The sequence below is a fragment of the Alternaria triticimaculans genome (genome assembly GCF_023758025.1).
Source record: "Alternaria triticimaculans strain BMP 0046 chromosome Unknown scaffold_1, whole genome shotgun sequence".
In the NCBI taxonomy this organism is placed as follows: domain Eukaryota; kingdom Fungi; phylum Ascomycota; class Dothideomycetes; order Pleosporales; family Pleosporaceae; genus Alternaria; species Alternaria triticimaculans.
The window spans coordinates 4,918,809-4,938,570 of NW_026055958.1; the positions used below are offsets into that span (position 1 = coordinate 4,918,809).

At 49.5% G+C, this 19,762-nt stretch overlaps 5 protein-coding genes across 5 annotated transcripts; 2 read left to right on the top strand and 3 right to left on the bottom strand.

The window, feature by feature from the left end:
- Positions 1–3,493: 3,493 nt before the first annotated feature.
- Positions 3,494–4,756, top strand: J4E78_001631 (uncharacterized protein; the record flags this gene model as incomplete). Its single annotated transcript, XM_049362286.1, has 1 exon — positions 3,494–4,756. The coding sequence occupies one exon, from the start codon at positions 3,494–3,496 to the stop codon at positions 4,754–4,756; it is 1,263 nt and encodes a 420-aa protein (XP_049227569.1).
- Positions 4,757–5,893: 1,137 nt separating this feature from the next.
- Positions 5,894–7,726, top strand: J4E78_001632 (uncharacterized protein; the record flags this gene model as incomplete). The annotated part of the gene is made up of 3 exons (XM_049362287.1): positions 5,894–5,897; positions 5,943–7,302; positions 7,618–7,726. 3 exons carry the CDS (start codon positions 5,894–5,896, stop codon positions 7,724–7,726), a joined length of 1,473 nt encoding a protein of 490 aa, XP_049227570.1.
- Positions 7,727–7,919: 193 nt separating this feature from the next.
- Positions 7,920–8,721, bottom strand: J4E78_001633 (uncharacterized protein; the record flags this gene model as incomplete). Its single annotated transcript, XM_049362288.1, has 2 exons — positions 7,920–8,125; positions 8,178–8,721. The coding sequence occupies 2 exons, from the start codon at positions 8,719–8,721 to the stop codon at positions 7,920–7,922; spliced, it is 750 nt and encodes a 249-aa protein (XP_049227571.1).
- Positions 8,722–9,056: 335 nt separating this feature from the next.
- Positions 9,057–9,980, bottom strand: J4E78_001634 (uncharacterized protein; the record flags this gene model as incomplete). The annotated part of the gene is made up of 1 exon (XM_049362289.1): positions 9,057–9,980. One exon carries the CDS (start codon positions 9,978–9,980, stop codon positions 9,057–9,059), a length of 924 nt encoding a protein of 307 aa, XP_049227572.1.
- A 6,197-nt stretch (positions 9,981–16,177) lies between these two features.
- Positions 16,178–17,164, bottom strand: J4E78_001635 (uncharacterized protein; the record flags this gene model as incomplete). The annotated part of the gene is made up of 1 exon (XM_049362290.1): positions 16,178–17,164. The coding sequence occupies one exon, from the start codon at positions 17,162–17,164 to the stop codon at positions 16,178–16,180; it is 987 nt and encodes a 328-aa protein (XP_049227573.1).
- Between the last annotated feature and the right edge of the window lie 2,598 nt (positions 17,165–19,762).

The window sequence follows — 19,762 nt, forward strand, 5'->3', positions numbered from 1 at the left end:
CGGAGACATTGATGTATTGAAGGACGTTTGAGGAGCAGAAGGGGTGATGTAGTCATAATAGTTGGTTCGTATGTAGGTGTTTTGTATGCGTTTTCGGCGGATAGTGTAGCGATAGAATGGGTTTAACGTGACACATACATATTTACGAACGGTTCCATGCATGTGCAAGGCTCTCGGATGGGAGCGTATTGTCAGAAATACTGTGAGGTCATTGATGTCTCCTGATGTCAGCCAGAGCATGGGCAGAATCGCGTCGACGACCCGGTGTGTACTTTTGCGCAATGTGCAAGATAGATTTGAGGCTAGAAGTATACATTGCTTTAGAAACTGACTACTTAACAAGATTTGATGATACGTATTCTGCAAAAGCATTCTTGAAACCACCACCCTTCAAGCGTACAGGCAGCCTTCGACCGGCTTCTGGACAGCTTTGTCGCTAAAAGAACAATGTCCAGCTTGATTTCTGGTACCCTCGATCGTGACGCCCCACTTCAACGGACGCTCGACAACGTCGTATAGACCCTCAGCCTTTCCACCGTTCCAGTTCTTTACATGACACGCCGCACTGATAACGGCACTGTTCGTGCCTTTGAGTGGCATCCCCGTCGGATATTTGCCAAAGCCGGCGAAAGCCAAACAGACTGCGACTAGGAGACATCCCATAATGATTGCCGCAAGGAGCGCCGAGTCTGAAAACCCCAGACCGGTCACATGATTGAACCTATCTCGCAGCGTCGGCTCTAGCACGCCATTTCTGTAAACAGCAATGGGTGCTATGAACAGTGTCTGTGATATGAACCAATGTAGCAAAGCACTTGCGATGATGAGCGGAAGACTGTATTTCCAGGGCAGGGAGAGGAAGTATGTAGAGCGCTGGGTAGAAGCTGGGACGGTGACGCGAAGTGCAGCTCGTTTATGTACGTAGCTCGCCCATTCGCGGTTCGCGAGCATCGTCGTGAAAAGCCCGTTGTAAGTGATGTAGAGAAGCGATATGGTGACCTGAGGCGCATTGGCTACAAGAACGTAGGGTATTATGGATTTGGATCCGAGGTATACATCGAGGATAAAACCTGATACCGCCAGAGTTAGCACTTTGCAACACGAGCATGCTGGAGGATTGCAAATTGGTGAAGAGTTCGAATGAATCACTTGCAGCGAACTTACGGAAATTGACGTTCCCAAAGCCATTCCAGCGACAAACTTGGTCGACTTTGAACGTGGAAGCACCTGGATCTATGCACGTTATCCCGCGACGACCAATGCTACTGTAAAGATAAAAAGCTGTAGCGATGACCGCGGAATATCTAGAGCGGGTCAGAATCTATGTTGTACCAAGAAGAGTCGGGTGCGTAGTCTTACGAAAGAAGTGAGCAAAACCAGCGCTTGCCGCCGACAACGGTGTACCAGCGAACATGATTGCCGGTGTGGTGACGATGTATCTTCCGCGCTTCCGATACCCCCAGAGCCTGTTTCATATTGTGACTAGTCATGAGACAGCAATCTTGAGTTGAACTATCCGGTTCCAGGATGAAAGTCTGGATCGCGTCGCCGATCGTAACGATCGTTTCGTTATTCATCCACCCAAGTACCATGAGTAAGAGAGCGATCTTGAGTATGTTACAAGCAATGACAACATATAAGATGCTCTGATTGAGCTGTACTTGGCACCGCTCGGGTGAGCTCTCACTCAGGCAATCTGCAAACATGTAAGTGTAACACGTAATTACCAGCCTGAAAAAACTTACATGAGAGATGAGAAACAAATCTTGGGCCGAACCACAAGTTTGTGACATTCATACCGAAGTATTTGAGCGAACTGTTCTCGATTGTGCCCCCTGTACCCCCCGAGTAGTCTTTTGCCACAACAGCGACAAGGTCGCCAGCCCTTATGAAGGACGTCTGGTAGCGATGAATGCACTCAGTGGCAGAAATGTTCTCAAACGGAGATATTCCCAGATACTGCTTGTCTAGAAATTTGTCCTGGAGATCCTGAACGTAGGGAACATACTCATCATCACCGTCTTCGACCTTCCATCCGCCCCTCGTAGTGAGGAAAGACTCTTCTATCAACGTAAAGTCGATCGCGTTCGTTGCTGTTGTCTGAAATACAACTGAATTGTATCTTGCCCTAGTCAATACATTGAAATTCAGAACATAGAGCGTATACTTACAGAAGATGCAAAGGCATGCTGCTTGTAGCGAGCAATATCCAGACAGCGAGCCTCCTCCTACTGATGTTGGGAAGATTTCTCAGACTCAAGACTCCCACATCCAGCGACTTGCCCCTCCTGTGAGCTTTGTCAATTTCTTCTCTCGTTGGAGCTACAAGTCGTTGTAAACAATAGCTTGATGCACCCAACAAGGCGCTACTCAGTACATTGACGAGTAGTTGAAGACCGGTTGTTAAACGCGATGCAAACACACATTTGCCTGTGTAGATCGTAGCAATGCCGTCGTGTGGATCACCGGCCGCAGCAGCTACTATGGCGCATATGATATTGAAGAGTAGGACAAGCGATGAGCCGATGATGGCGAGAACGAAACCGCCGCGCCAGCCGCTGAATCTGGCTTGACGTTTGTAAGATAATAACAGGCTGAAAGTAAACGAAGAAAAAAGGGTATTTGGAGAGGCAGTCATCTTGGAAAGTAGATCGGTGCTTGCTGAATGATGCCTGAACGGCTACGGGCCATTATGTATCCATTGCTCTTCCAACGTTGGCGTGCACTGTCGCCAACACAGCCACCATTCACCAAATACGATACAGTTCGAAGGAAGACGATGCATCCAAAAATAAGCGGTTGCTGCATTGAGTAACCACAACGTTGGTCGCAAACCTTCGTAGGGGCCAAGCACAGAGTAAGTCGTCGAAACAAAATGTACTCGGCGAGTACAGGATTGTTGATAGGTGGCCCCCAGATTGTCTTATCGGAGCACGGGCTCATGACGGCAGGTCAATAGACTTGGAAGCCTTCGACCAAGGGCCAATACCTGTTGGCTCCATTATTGCTGCATCTCTTCAATTGCGTTGACGTTGCGCGAACCGTACCTTTGGGTTTGGTACAACGAGCACTGCCCGGGCATGGGGTAATTCACCCAACCAATGGGATGTTTCGTAGGATCAACACACGTAAGCCGGCCTGCGACCCAAAAAAGTTCCGCACGTATCAATGCCGTGAAACTGCTTACCAGAGACTTTGCCACATGCATGGCAATAGGGGAAACGTTCGGATATTTGGCGTATCAAATGATCACCGTTTGATTGGCTCGATTGCGTCGGTTTTGGAGCGGCATCCGCGGTACCATCTCAAGCTTTGGCGTAAATTGGTGTGAATACCGCATCGGCAGGCTTTGCCCAGATTCATCGGCAATGCAGCCCTCTATCGACACTGCTGCCTGCGCGTTCCTCTATGCGGGTACTTCTTCGCTGCACCTTTCAGATTAATTTACAGTGCAGCACAAAAATAACCCCCACCCTCAACCCGCGCACTCACCATGGATCTTTCTCATCTCCTCTCGTCCTCGCTAGCGCCAGTGCAGGAGACTCTCATTTCGTTCCTCGGCCCGAAAGACTTTGCGACGTTGGCTGAAGTATCCACAAGCGTTCGTACTGCGCTCAGCGGCGGGCTTCCTTCATGCTACCAGAACATTGAGACAAAGCTCAAAACCTTCTTCGAGGATCCCAAGGCGTTCAGACAAGTTCAAGCCAATACCGGCGCGATCATTGGCGGTGACTTTGCCCGCAAGTTCATTGCTAACGAGCTGCAAACTCCCGTGCAAGAACTATACATCTATACACAGTACTCAGAGGTTAAGCCCTTGGACCTCCGTGCCCCAATATTCGACTTCCTGGAGCAAGAACGGTGGATCGCTGATGAGTACAACAAGACGGGCTTGGGCGTATTCCGAAAGCCGCAGGCTGAGTATGATGGATTGACCATCTGTGTCTTGGATTCGAGGGATTCTCCTCTATGCAAATTGCTCCACGCGGCTTCATCTACCGCGTCATTAAACTTTGTCACTTGGAACAGGGCATACTCTTTGTTCCCGCAGACTACCTTTATCGACAAGCAGTGTTACGTATTGCAGAACCTGCCTGCGGATAAGACCGCGGGTATGGTAAAGCGACATGGTGATTACCTTCGGGGTTTGACATGCGACGGTATCCAGACTCGATTTCTGCATTGGGATGATAAGTATACGAACCCCATTACTCGCCCTCGCCGCGTCGGCGATAAGTATACGTATACGATTGGACTTGACCCTACAGGTATCGATTGCAGCACATTAGCGATACCGCAGACTGTCGTGGAGTTATCTACCTTTAAAATCAAGCTCTGGCATTGGAGAAACAGCAATGGTGGACGTGGGCCGATCACAAGTTACGTTATGAGTGCAATTGGCGTGGATAGCGCTGTCCTCAAACAGTCCTATGTAGTCCTGCATGAAGACGAAAAAGATCAATGGGAGCCCGACCAGCCGGCACCATCTAGGCTCTTTAAGAAGACGATCCATCTTGTATGCCAGATCGGTGGCTTGACGATATTGGAGCTTGCAAAACTGCCAGAGAGCGACCGCCCGATCGAGTACAATAACATTATTAACGGGAGGTCTCGCGAGGCGTTCGGGTGGAAAAGCACCAAGGTACCAGAGACGTGGTCATACTACGACGACGACTTTATGAAGCAGCTGGGGAAGCTGTGGAGGGAGCACGAACGCGACGAGATGGAGAAGGGCGATGATCGGACTAGCCAGTAATGAGAGCGACTGGGGGCGAAGCCGGAGCAAGTCGGCGTTTCGTCGGACGAGAGCGAGGATATAGCGGTTCGTTGGATAGCGGTTAGTCGCGCGTGTGGATGAGGTATGTTTACAATAAAATGGCGTCAGTGCGAGTTAAAGAACTCGTAGACAACTTGTGGTATAATGTCAGTCATCCAGCTGAATTAGCGTCATAGATAGCGGTGGCCAGCGTGAGGCGGAAGAACAATTGGCGTTCTGAACCCAAGCCTTCCATATCTGTTTGTGTGATCGTTCGCAGTTGCCTGGAGGTTGCAGACTTCGACTTGATGATGAGTTGCCGTGCTGATGATCGTGCGCACTGGCCGATGCGGGGTTCTTTGTGACAAAGCGCGTGGATGAACCTGAGATCGGAGGTTACCGTTTGATCCTCACAACTGTGCGCAACCATACGGGGGGTAGATGGGATGAATGGGATGGCGACGCGGTGACGCGATGTGAGGTGCTGAAGCGAGGAGTCGCTTCCGTAAAGAGGAGAATGTTGTCAGCCAAGCCGCTAATGTCCGAATGCGGTTGTGACGCGTTCAGTCGCGCCGTCGACGCGTCGGAACTTCATCAGCAACACGCCGCTCTCTACCACCAATGCATTCGCACCGCCCTTCGCTAGCACGCACATCATACGCAGGGCGCTCTCGATACCTCCAGAATGCTTAACGTGCTCTTCAATCACTGTCTTGAGAGTTCCCAATTCACTGTCAACGAACTACTGATGGACAGCAACCAAGGAAGGACCCGTTTCACAATGCCGCCTTTTGTGAAACTTGCGCACCAGTGCTATCACGGTTCCAATGGGTGACAGAAGCTCTTGCAGAACAATTGAGCCATTCTTTTACATACTTTGCGACAGTATTGAAGTCTTATCCTGGAACACTCGTATCTATCGCTTGAATCGTCTCCAGCCGACGTTGGTATCAGTTTTGTACTTGCAGTCATCATAGTCTCACAGCGTACAAGACTTTTCCCATGGATTCTCTCGGCAGGAAGCAAACATGCAAGCACATAGCCCTCGAGTCAACTGTGCTATCGCGATGCTTCAAGTAGCAAACTTGCGAAGATGATGAGATTCACTCAGCGGAAGCGCCTCGACAGGTTAAAAGCATGTGTGAGATTTTCCTTTCCACCCATCACCAGCTTACAACCTTCCAAGCTCTTAACCAGTCACTCTTTTCAACTCGACCGATCGGAATCCGGGTGATACTCGCAACCTCTCTCGACACATCGACCCTGTCCACCGAAGGCATTATGTCTCAAGACCACTACCAGGACAATAACAGTTCTCCTGACTACATCGACGACATTCTCAACATGAGCTCTCAAGACCTGCAACTCCTCTATGAAGCTCAATTCCCAACAACTATGGATAACGAGGGCACAATGCTGTCTGCCAATGGCGACCCTGTGTATTTTGCTCAACCTGGCATTCAAGATTATGGCATAGGGAACTATCAGCCGAATGATGTTCCTCTATCTGCACTTGACGATGGTCAGTATCAAAATGGCTTCAATGGCTACAGCCAACCGATGCTCGAGCAGTCTTCACCCCAGCATTATGCAGGCACCCCACCTCCTCGTTATTTATCCATAGAGCCTGTCAGTGCTACGAATACGCCAACACATTTGGTGGGCGTACACTCGCCATTCGACCCCTGTTACAGTTACATGACACCCAGCCCATCGGCACCCTCTCCAGCTACTGCAATAGCTCTAGTTCAACCCAAGTTTTTTGGACTTTCGTTTCGGAATCTGGCAGAAGCGAAGGATAGCATGCTTAACCGCTATATCGAAAACGACTGGGTGCCGCCTGCCAATGACAGCACTATTCCGACTACTGACGAAGACCGAGCTGGACACGTCGCTGAGCTACTAGCAGCAATGAAAGACACTTCTGCCTGCCCAGACAACCAAGACAAGGACCGATTTGCGAAACGATTGACTCCAGGTGCCAAAAAGGCGATTTATGAAGACCAGATGGAGAAGGTGTGCTGGCAGCTAGTTGACACCACTGAAAAACTACATTTCTTCGGCCCGAAATCGTTCTCCATCTACGATACGACGCCACTGCAGACGATGTACAAATCCCGCAACCTTACTTTTGGTGAGCGTATAGATAGTCTCTGTGAGCTCTTACGGCTTTCCAAGGGTCGCTGCTTCTCGCTGCTCAAGGGTGAGAATCTTGAAACTACTGTGGGTGCGGCTCCCGATAAAATTACGGGCACAATCCTGAACAATGAACAGAATGGAAATCGCCAGAAGTATATCGCAGAAGGTCGAACGAGGGTGAAAGAGAAGAAGGCTACGACGTCACCGGAAGATCAAGCCTCAGTCACGGACGGTGATAAGGAACTCGAGTCAGGTGTCGCAATGAGCCTGCCTTCGAACGACCTTGAGGAAGAGTTGGATCTAGATGTCGCGACGAGCCTGCAATCATCAGAGCCTCTGCCATCTGCCAATGTTGAAACGAGTATTGTCGGTGGCTTCCAATCGAACAATACACAGACCGTCTTACAGTACGCGGGCGACAATGGCGGGCAGTACGAGAACAATCAGCATGTCACTGGGAACTCTTACCATCATGGCCCTCAACCTGTCTTCCATCACGCTCTTCCCTCGCCTGGGATGCTATCACCGAGCATGCGTTCGTCGAACATGCTTTCGCCATCCGCCTCGTATGCCCCGACTCCAACACCGTCGATGCACGGAATCTATTCCCCAAGCACGCAGCCATCGCCGGTGACACCCTGGACACCGTCGCCGTCTTATATGCCGCACATGACCCAAGGCTATTCGCACACTCCATACCAACACCCATTTGCCATTCCTAGACCCAATCGAGTGTTGAAACGCAATGCCGAAGACGCGCAGCTCAGCATGGGTCCATACGCACCCGTTCAGCGCCCACGCTTTGATGACCAAGAGACCTACTGGCAATGAGCCCGGGCCTATTGCGGAGGACGATGAAGCTGTAAGATACTGGTGTGATTGTAGCTGGTTCGTATGACTGCAGTCTATAGCTAGAGGGTTTAATATGGGATACCAGGATAATGAATGGAAATCGGACACGGCCAAATTTATTCTTCTCTGCCCCAAACATGTGAAATAAGCATGCCATCATCGCCTGCTTAATCTACCAAGAGCTTTCAGCCTGACCCGCCTTTACACTTCTCTCGAGCCAGTCCCTCAACTCATTCATGAGTCCACATTTCCCTTTCTCCACAAACTCCAAAAGAGTTCTGGCACTCTCCGCTGGGAGAAGCACCTTGTATGTGTCGATAGCCCCGGTCTTCTTGTGCTCTTCCGGCAGTAGTTCTCTCACTATCATACTGAACCAGACTAGGCACTTGTTAGTGTGAATTGACAGCGTCACGGAGATGAGTTGACATACAAATCCTCTGGTATTCCCGGTCCTTCCAATCTGCAATGCCCTTCGTATTCTCTAGGTCTGACCCGGCGCCCAATATAAGACTATCCATTTTTGGCCCATCGTCCGTTTTCCCCTTCGTATTGCGAATCGTTGTTAGACGGCTTATATTCGGCGGTTTGATCCAGTCGAATAAAGGCTCCTTTTCAGGGTTTTGTTCGAGGTTTTTGCTGTATTTGTATACAGCGTTGTCCTCTTCCTCGACCTTCCAGCCAAATCTGTGTTCACAGTTCCACTGGGCGAGAAAATCGGTCGTGCAGGATGGGAGTATCGTTCCGTTCCACACAACACATCCGACCACGAAAAACCTTCGACGTTCATCGTCAAGTTTGGCGTCGGGGTTAACCAGTGCCAGTCGAGGGTTTCCTTTAGCTTGCTCCAAGAATAACGGTGGCGGGTTGAGCTCGGACAATGCCTTATAGGCAATACCCCAAGGCTTACTCATATCCAGCTCATCCGGGTTTTGGGGTTGATATTCGAATTTATCTCCATCGTATTCTACAAGCATTGTGTAGAGAGCCTAGAGGAGGCAGGATGTATTTTCTCGTAGTGTTGTATAAGTGAGAAAGATCCAAGCATTGCTGAGCACAATTTATACTCCAAAGAGTATGAGCAATCATATAACATGACTGGATTGCCTCTGTTTGCCGTGAGTCGTGTTGTCCGGCAAATACCTACGAGGTGAGTGATCTGTCTTCATTGAAGAGGTTCGACGTCGCGGTAGTCTTCGCATGGCCTGGCGCACTGGGGTGGGTGAGGAGCGCTTCCAGGAGAAGGCGCACGTATGATACCGAAAGTGGGATACTCAACGCCATGAGTTACCCATCCATCTCGTTGTTGTCCTCACTCTTCTTTCCCGACATCGCCTCTAGCCCACTCGGGTCCCTGCCCTTCTTCCTGGTCTTTCGCCAACTTCTTCTCGAGCTCCAGCCTCGCCTTCTCGCCAAACTTCTTCTCCCACTCCTTGTCTCGCTCTTTCTGCGGCGCGGCGAACTGCGTACTCAGACCACCTCGACTCTTGACTTGCATCTTCTTCTCTGCAGCCTCGTTCTGCTTCAACTGCTCCTCGGCGCTTTGGATCCTGCGCTTGAGGCTGATCTCAAACATGTCCCTTCCTTTGTGCCTCCCTTTGAGCCCGTTGTCGTCCTTGTCAAAGTAGACGGCCCAGCGCAGCCCTTCCTTGCCCCACGGTGTGTCCGGGTCTTCATCGGCGCCATCCCATTCGTCGATGGCCATGAAGCCCTCCCAGCCTTCGAATGTGAGGTGCGTCTCGTCTTCGGTCCAGTCCCAAACGCCGACATGGTGCATGATGCTGCCGGTGCGATTCGAGTAGCGTAGCTCGTACGTCTTCTTGTCGCAATAAACCCAGTTCAGCATCGGCGGGTCGTCGCTGATTGTGGTAACCAATCCTCTCTCCGGCGGACTCCTGTCTTCATCTGGATATGCAATGTAAAAGCCCGCAAATGGATGCAGAGGCTCTCTTCCTTCCCCATCCACTCCATCCGGCCACATGGGCTTGTTATCCGCATCTCTCGGCACGACCCAGACTTTGTCGTGGCGCACGACGAGGATGCCATTGTCAATTTCTTCTTTCGCGATCGGATCGGGGTCGTCGCAGGCTACGAGGCAGTTGAATTTCCACATGCGCGATTCGTTGGCAGCTTCTTCGTTCTGCTTCTTTTGGTGCTCGACACCTTGCGCGACGCCGGTTACGACGGGGATGGCGACGACGCAGCCGCCGAGGAAGATACTGAGAGGAAGCGCCATTTTGGAGTATGCGGTCGAGGGGTGCGATATAGGATTCAGGGCGGTGGCATCGTGGGGGACTGGAAGAATGCACGCGATGCACTTCAGTCCACGCGAGGTGGGATGCGAAATCGCGCTGCGTCATGATCGGCGGTGACCTTTCCGCAAATAGTCTAGTGCGTCCTCCCGTCGCTGCCGCGGTGCATCTAACTTCGCGGATTGACACCTTCTCAACTTGATGTAACCTCCACAGTCAGCGCCAAATTTTATCTTCGTCTCCAGATCAAATTGTATTGTTTGCGCCTGCTCGGTGTACGCGCGCTCCACAAGACCGCCATGACCAACCCCAGCTTGCAGTTGGCTCAAAGCGCAGAGAATTCAACACATCCTAGTTGCTTGTTGACCAAAAGAGATTCATGATGAGAACTATGGTACGTCCTCGTTGTTGCGTTGTATTCATTAGCTACGACAGTAAATGCAGCGAGTCTGGTTGGTCGGCTGCGCCCACTCATCCAGCCGACCAGAGTTCAGGATGGATAGTCGCGTAGAGTCAGAGGTCCCTTTTATACCATGGAGTAAACCGTAGATTCTGGTAGGTTTGCTGCTCATATAAGATACTTTTCTGTTCTCATTCAAACTCCATCTTCCCATCTCATCCCATCAACATCTTCTCCAACAAAATGTTTCATCTTCTGCTTGCAAACGTCGCCGACGCACTTTGCATGCACCCAGATCACCTGGGCGAGGATTCCACTCCGCAATACATACCGTCATCGTATCTGGCTTTGAAATATCGCAAAGCATCCAGCAAGCCTGTTCGAACTGGCCGTCCACTCCGGTCGAGTGTCCCAAGAACTCTACACCGAGCGAGAAGCCCATCGCCATGCCCATTCACCCACCAGCCACTAGCGCGAGAACTGGAGCAGTTTCCGGCATATGAAGAAAATGACGGCGACTGGGAAGAGTGGAAGTAGAATAATGGAAAGATCACAGTTAATGATCATGACGTCGGCCACTGCATTCGACACTGTGAGCGTCGCATATGCCACGACATCACCTCCAAAAACAAAAAGCGCAATATTGAGCCCAAAGTATGCAGATGTTGCAGGCAACTTCCCATCCTCGAAAATACCAGTTCCAGACAAGAAAGGATTTCGCGTCTTCGACTCCAAGATATCCTGACAGCCCAAAGAGCATACGAGATGACCGGTCATAACGAGACGATTACCCTGAAGTTGGAGTCCGCCACCGCCTTAGTCAAAAAGATGAGAAGCATGGGATATCTCGATATTACAAAATATCTCCGCGGATCCAAGCACTTCACAAGGAGCACCACACTTTACCCCGCTCAATACCTCGCCGCCACCCGCGCAGCTAACATCCTCATCTCCAAACTCCTTAACTACCTCTCAATCACGCTATCGCCCCTCGAGAACCAAACCCGCACTCTCACCGTCGCGGATCTAGTGAAAGAGATGACGGAAGATATGCGTCTGGACATCTTCTGGTGGGTATCGGAATGGTGTTTCCGCAACCAGGTCGAAAGAAGCGATAATGTTGTGGAGAGAGCATGGAAATTGAAAGGGTGCTTTGGCTTGGCGAGAAGGACTTGGATTAAGGGAACGATGAGCAGAGGAGTTGAGGTGCTATTTGAAAGGATGGAAGGGATTGTGGAGATGGTAGTTGCGGTGCTGTTGTGGTGGGATAAGGAGATGAGGACGGAGAGAATGAAGAAGGCCTGGTGGGAGTTTGAGAGCTGTGGGAGTGAGGAAAGCAGCGAGAGTGGAGAGAGCAGCGACAGTGAGGAGAGCTGTGATTTTACCTGGAGTTAGTGTACTTGATGTCTCGTACGCCGGATCAGTACCGTCACAAGCAATCAAAGAGTGAAAGCTCCCGTGTGCATCCACCACCATCAATCCGTGGTCGAGCAAACCCGAACACAGCGCTCAATGCACACTTCATATGCGCACAACGTCCCTTTTCAGACGACCAAAACTATCTCAACCAGAACCATTGTATTTCACTCCCTCTCCCGAGCAAACACCAATCAAGCATCCTTTCACCCGCAATCATGAAGTTCACAGAAACCGACTTCCTGTCCACATCCCCAACACCACCCCCACCTCCACGCTCCCACCTCCGCATCAAGATCCCCTCCTACAGCCTGCGCCTCCCCGTCGCCCCACCATCCCCCCTCTTCGACGGTATAAACCAAGACACAAACACCCACCGCTTCCCCGCCTTCCAAGACGTCCTCAACATCCGCAAGAGCGTGCCGCCACCAGAACCGCACTGTACACTCCACTGTAACCACGGAGTCTGTGTGAAGCAGATGGTAGAAGAGTTTGGTAGCACGCTATGTCAGTGTGTTTTAGAGGAGGAAGAGGAGTGGAGTGTGGAGTGGTATCGGCCTGCTATGGAGCTTGAGGAACTGGATTTGATGTCTATTGCTCAGAACACCGAGAAGTTTAGTCCGGCGCAGGAAATTGATATCTATATCGAAGACGCTATGAGGGTGGTCGCGTATCTGGAACCGCGCGCTTTGGCTCGTGCGATGGACGACGGGAGTCTAAGGCGCGCTATGCTGGCTGATTTTGGCCAGGATGAAGAAGTCACGACGCGCGATGCGGTTCATCGGTTCTTCTATTTGATGCGGGTATACTTCGATCGTACAGTCCATGCACCAGGTCACCGCGTCGTCACGATTGAGCAGCTGCGATGCGAGTTGGACGTGTATGTTTGGACGCTACTAGATGAGTGGGTCATGAAGCATTGCGACCGGGAGACGCGGCGTTTGTTGCTGAAGCATAACGGCCCGGAGTGCATTTTGGCAGCCACGTTTGGTGCTCCGGCGGAGGTGCTGGAGCTGTGGTATAAGTGTGTTGAAGATATTGTTGGGGTACTGATATGGCGGGATGAGGAGGTCAGGTGGCGGAGACTTGAAGGTGTGATTGGGTTTTGTGTTGTGTTGATCATGTTGTTCTTATTATTCAGTATTATGCTTTGGGGAAGTTTGGTGTCGCATGTCTGATGGCGGTAAGGCTGAGTCAAAGAGGAGAGTTCTTAGTATCAGCATTTAGTTATCAGGGCTCTACACCAAACCGCTCTTTGGAGGTCGATTCGATTGCGGCGTATCATCCCATTCATTTCAAATACATGAGCTCGTTTTTCCACGTACTCAGCATGGGGCAAATCGCTATCTGCATGTGCATATGCTGAAACGAGTAGGCCTTCATCAGCCCAATAAAATGCAAACACGCAGCAATCACCACAGCGATGTGGGAGATCTGGTGCGATGAGAGCCACAGGTCAAATTTGCCTTGCTTCCAACACTCTGGGAATTGCATCTGTCTTCTGTTAGTCCAGCTATCGTTGTGCGTTGCAAGGCACGACTACATACCATAAAAGGACCCACACTAGCCAGGCAGACGAAGCCGCAAGCCAACCCCCATCGTAAGCCTGCCATTTCGTCCATTCGTTCCCAACCATACAATTGAATACCCCTCCACAGCGGAAAAATACCAGCGGCGGCAAAAGCGACGAAAAGCGGAACTACAAGGGCCTGTGCCCAAGACTTGGAAGCCATAGGCGAAGCGAAGAAGAGTAGCATGATAGCGCCAAAAGCCGTGAACTATATTTCATGTCAGCAGCTTCCAACGCACGTCGTAGCACCACATCAACTTACAATAAACATATAGGTGCGCATGAGCTCTACCTCGCAGGTAAACGTGTAGTATAGCGTCGCAATCAAACTGCCCCAGATAAGACACGTGATGCCCGCAAAATCCAACTGCTTGCCAGCCGTCGCCACAGATTCTGAATGGTCGAGGACGATATAGTACGTGACGGAGAACGACATGCACAGTACCACACCGCCGAGGAATGCAGAAAATGCCAGTAAATCACCGTTGCGTGGGGAGGGGAACCACTGTTTTGGGCCGCCTAGTTGCGGTAGGTTGTAGGTGGTGAGAAGCAAAACAATGACTAAGAAGAGTAGGTGGGTGTAGATGTTTCCGGTCTCGTTATGGAGGTATGTGAGGCTTTTGATGGATTGGCGGTATGAATTGCGGGCGGAACGGTATTTGGTGACGATGTATTGGTTTTCTTGGCGCCATCCTGGTAATTGTCCGTAGTTGACGAGCGGATTCTCGATGGAAGGATCGTGCTTTTGCCCTACAGCGGTATTTTCTGGTCCTGATGACATCTTCTCGTTTTGATCGCGCATATTGTTCTTGGTGATAGTAATCTGGGCGATGTACTGCTGCAACTTCGAGCAGTCGTAGCTATAATAACTGATATGACCCACATCTTCTCGCAGATGACGTCTGCCACGATGCTGCTAAAACAGGTACAATAATTGGCGTCACCTTGGCTAAACGTTGACAACTTCTTGGAGTGTACTCCGGAGTACTCCCAATGGTAGCACTCTCGACTTGTAGTCGCATTTGAAGGCGAAGTAGCCGGCTGCTCGGCAGTCTTAGGTTTGCTTAGCTCAATGTTCGACTGGTAGACTACCATTAGGCCAAATCTGGGGATGCAGTTTGCTTGGCGCACGATTAGGCCTCTGGAAACCGTTGGGCGGGAATCCATAGCGTTGCCGCAATTCCGTCGTTCCAAGACTCTGGAAGTCTAGAACTTCATTCTCGGCGTATTGACTGATCTTTGGATGGAGGAATGTGTGCTTGCTGGAGCCCGAAACCGACTTTCATCTGGTTGAGTTGTGAGGATACGTCTCCATATGATGTTGCAACGCCACCAAGTGCAAAGGTATCAGTGCCTTGCCGGGTTTGTATTGCTAGACTATGTCGAGTAAGTGTGACCCCAGAGCTTTGATCTGTTCGCTTTCGCGTTGCTCAATCGTCTGCCCCGCTGCATTTCGAATGTCAGAAACATTGGCTAAATGCCAGGTAGTGTTATTGGAAGTGACTAGATACCAGATCCTGGACGATACGAGGCGCAGAAACAATATTCGTATTATCTCGGTGACTACAGATTAGAATGTGCCACGACGGAGAGTCGCAAGTCCATCCAGACGCCGCCGACTCCGATCTTGACCCCACTTCATGATCGAAGGCGAGCTAGCCTAGAACCGCATCCTGCACTTCTCTCTAATCTTCGAACAAAGAACCATGTACTTGCTAAAGCCCGTAACCTCCAAACATTAGTCCCCTAAATGCTTCGTTATATCTTACTTCGCTTTCCTAGATCTTGCGAACTACTTCTTCTTCCGTTTCAGAAGACCAAAGCAAAGCCTCTCTTAATAGCTCTATAGGTGCAACCATAAAGCTGTCTATATATTTATCGCGATACTCTATTTTGTTCCACTTATCTGTTAAGACGTTACTATCTAACTAGTTTAAAAGCAACGCTGCGCGACTATAGTGCCCGTGTAAGTCTACTACTTGTACTATAGTACCTTGTTTTAGCTAAGAGCTAAAACCTAGTCTTATAAAAGTACTTATAGTTATATACTTTTACTACTACTTTTTTTTTCTTTTCTCTTCTTATACTAAGTTAAAAAGTTTTTAAATTTTACTTAGTATATAAGCTAAGTTAAGATATTTTTTTTTATATTTACTAAACTTACTAGTACTTAATAAGTCTACTAGCTTTACTAGTTAAGTTTAAAAAAAGTTAATTAAGTCTTAATTATTAAAAGCTAAAGTATTAGTTAGTTTAGTATAGCGCTTTAAGTAGTATATAAGTACTATTTAAAATACTATAGTATACTTTAGTAATAAAATATATAAGCTAAGCTTTTAGCTTTAGCTTTAGCTTAAAAAAATTATTATTATAAGTATTTTTAGTAAATATAGTACTTATTTTTTTTTTTATAGTTAATAAGTAATTAATTATAGTACTACTAGCTACTTTATAGTTAAAAAGTAAAATAGTAAAGTTATTAAAAATAGTTATAGCTAAGTATATAATAAATAAAAAAAAGATTAGTTTAGTATATTACTTTTATACTTACTACTACTTATATAACTATAATATAGCTAGAAAAGTACTATAGTTTATAAAAATATACTTAAAGTACTATTAACTAAACTATAGTTTTACTTTATAAAAAAAAAATAGTTTATATACTTAAATATTAAGGTTAGAATAGGCTAGAATAGACGCAGTAGTAGTAGTACTATAGTATGTTTGTCTAGTAGTATAACAAATCTTAGGGTTGCAGTCGATCGGGCCCAATGCATTCTCTTCATGGCGAATTAGTATAATTCAGCCGGTTCATAGAATTTGAGACCTGTCTGCACTTTGACGACTGCCGCATTCCAGTGTTCCAGAAGAGAGCCAGTTTGTTTGTGAAGTGTTTCGAGAAGCTGGACAAGACGAATGCCTTCGATGTCGTGGATGCGCTCGAGAAGTCTCAGGGTGGGTTCCTCTTGTGCCTGTACCGCGTAAACACCGATAGTCTGACAAGGTGGTTGTGTGGCAAATGTTGAGCCCAGGCATCGGCGAAGACCTAAGACGTCTACATCTGGGCCTAGTAGCAGGTTTGCTGTGGGTGCATTCGTTCTAAGGGAGACCTCATACCTGCCTCGCTGCATCTGGAACCGCTCTCCGAAGATATCGGCGACGCAGGGTGCGAGTTGGAATTGGGTGAAGTCCAGCCATTGCGGTACCGGTAAGCTGGTATTATCGTACTGTATGCCATACGGAGATGGCATTGCCGGGGCCCAGAAACGCGCATATTGGGTATGAAGAAGATCTATAGTCTTCACCGTCAATGCTATAGCCTGGGACAGGCGGGCAGGTGCATATAGTAGTCCGAAGCCTGGACCATCAAGCCCGCAGACCTTTTCTGCGCAGTTCTCGAGTTCTTCGAAGCTGGGCTGTAACCACGCTGGGGTCTTTCCAGAAATCTGAGCGTCGCCATATTCTACAGGATCGTACAGGCGGCGGTTGTGGTTGTCAGATTGGAAAATGTGTTCGATAGTGCCGTGCCACGAGCTTGACACCCTCCAAGCACCCAATCGACTGTAGACGTCCAACCGACAGAGAATGTTCTCACGCAGTTCAGCAATCCCAAAGGTGCGTTTCGCTGCAGGTTGCGCGACTGCTGCACTGATTTGCGCGGTAGGCGAAGATGATTCTGCCTGAGCCGCAGTCGAATCATTTGCAACGTAAGAAAATTCCGCCTTTCGTCGATTAGTGAAGGCGATTATCTTGTCCTTCCATGACTGTATCTTCCGCATCTTGTGGGGTTGCCATCTTTTGTTGCCTTGCAGGCGCAGATTTTCATATGTACGACTCCATCGAACAAAGTGGGCTCGCTCCTCAGGCGTGATGTTTGAGATGTCGTCTTCGGTAATCCATTCGAGGATGAGCTCTTCATCCGATCGTGTGCCCTATGGAAGTTCGAGAGCTGCGTCTCTCATCATCTTGGTGTGGTGGTGATGATGATGATGATGATGATGATGGTGGCTATGGATTATTGTACGGGCGTTGCAGATATCTCTTCAGCGGTGCTGATGTATAATGTTGCAGCCTGGAGTGGGGTAATAAAGCAAGATCATCGTTTGCGCGACGCATGCCTGGGTACCACTAATATATGGACCGCATTTGGTAAATAGAGTGTGCGCCTTTGACTCAGACTGCTGTCTGGTACTGGTTCGGGCTGGTCATTGAGATTTTGCTTTGGTATACGGTATGATTGCGACCGCATTTGGTAAATGGCGATACAGCGACAATTGACCCATGGCTACGGCGTTCCGAATAGTCTTAGTTGGCTGTATGTGGATTTAGATTGGAGCGCGGTCTCGGCGTCGGCGGGTGGAAGAGAGGTGCAGAAGGCGCTTGGACGATGCGATGACATAATCTCGCGTAACCCGCACTAGATCTAATCTAGATTTGCACGTGTTTCGCTGGTCTCGCAGCAGCCGAGACTACGGCGAGTGGTGTGATACTTGGCATTGAAGTGCATCGATTCTCCAAACATTACTCACTAAGCACATAGACTTCAGCGAGCCCACCTTTTCCGTCTGGTTGAGGTGACGCAGCAGTAGTAGCAATTTCTATAGCAAGAAAAACAACGAATTAATGGCATGACGAGCTATATGCTCCACAAAGAATCATCAGCAGAAGTATCGGGTATCCACTCCGCCCAACACTCACTGCTGGTGTCGACATATTGCTCTGCGATATCCAAAGTCTTCCATTCGTTTCCCAACATCCTCATACCCATCAGCAACGGCCGTTGGCTCACATGCTTGGAGAGATTGGGATTTTCATCCATGTCGTGATGATCGAGCGTGAGTATAAAGTGCGGACGGGCACCGGCTGTGAATGCACGCCGTCTTGGATATGATAGCTGCAGTACGCTAGGAGGCAGGGTGGCCAAGTTCTCTCGCATACGCTCGACTTGTTCCCTCCAATCCAATAGTACGGTCGCCGCATGTGCGTTTAGTATACTTGTTAGATGGGATAGACGTATTCCGTCCTTGTTGTAAATGCGGGCCACTAGCTTATTAATGTGTGCAGTCCCCTCCAGCCACTGATCACTCGGAGTGTAAATGCCGATGCAACTACACGGTGGGTCGGTGACAAAGTGCGATCCTATATGGGAGTACAAGGGTCCAAGCGGGAGGTTGAGCGGGTGAAGGAGGCCTCCAGTGGGAGCATTGGTGTTTAAGTAAATGTGACAGCGACCACGATATGTCTCGAATCCGCCGGTGTATAGGCGCTCCAGACACGGATGCAACCTGAACTGCGTGAAGTCCAGCCACTGCGGCTGCGGTTTGAAGTCGTCGTCCCGGGTAGGGTTAATGTCCCAAGCCACGCGATATGCGTAGCGCACGCGTTCTGCGACGGATGGCTTGAGCATATGCGATTGAGTAAGCCGAGCGGGTGCGTACGTCCAAATGTTCCATCCATTTGTATCCAGGAGAATCAAACACATTGCGTGGACCTTTTCCTCGAAAGCAAGTAGCTCTTCGGGGGTTACATGAAGGTTGTCATTGTTAGTCGAACACACATCGGAGTATTCGACCGGGTTCTGATGTGGTGTATCTTCGAAGGGGTCCTGGAGAATGCGCTTCACAGTCGCTCGCCATAGCGTACAGACTTGGCCGGCGTGCAGTTGGGTCTGAAGGTCCGCGCTGTATAAGATCTGCTCGACCAGTTCCGCTATGTTCAAAACGCGGTGAGCAGCGGATGCAGTCGACGATGGATTCCGACCATGTTCATTACTCGGATCTGAAGTTGAAGGCGACGGCCCTGAAGCAACTGGGTATCTGGCAAGCTGTGCATCGACTAGAGCCACAAGGGAATCCTTCCAAGCATGCCACCTACGCACAGACGTGAGATTGATGTTTCTAGCTGCCGCGTCCAAAAAGAGGCTACGCCTTTCGCTCAAACTAGGGCCAGATGTCGCGCTGTACTCGGGGCTCTCAAAATAGGCTGCCGCGTCAAGCAATCGGGCTCGTAGTTCCAGAGGAATGGGCGATGGAGAAATTAGGGTAGAAATGGCCAATGGATTAAATGGGGTAGTGGTCAATGGAGCCTCGATGCCAAACCATTTGAGCAAAAGATTGTTTTCCGTAGCAGCATCGCTTGCCTGTGGGGGCAGGGTGGTGTCTGCCATTCTAAGTGTGAGCTAGAGGGTGATGTCAGGTTGTCGGTGGGTCGCGCGGCGCTACCTCGGCCCCACGCTGACTAATCCACTAGCCGGAGCTCGAACAAAACTCTCCGCGCCGCCGCCACCCTCTCTTCTTTTCCATATAGAAAGTTGCACCCACGAAATTTGACCTCACTCTTTGTTCCTCTACAAGATTGAAGTTGACATAAGCTGGGGA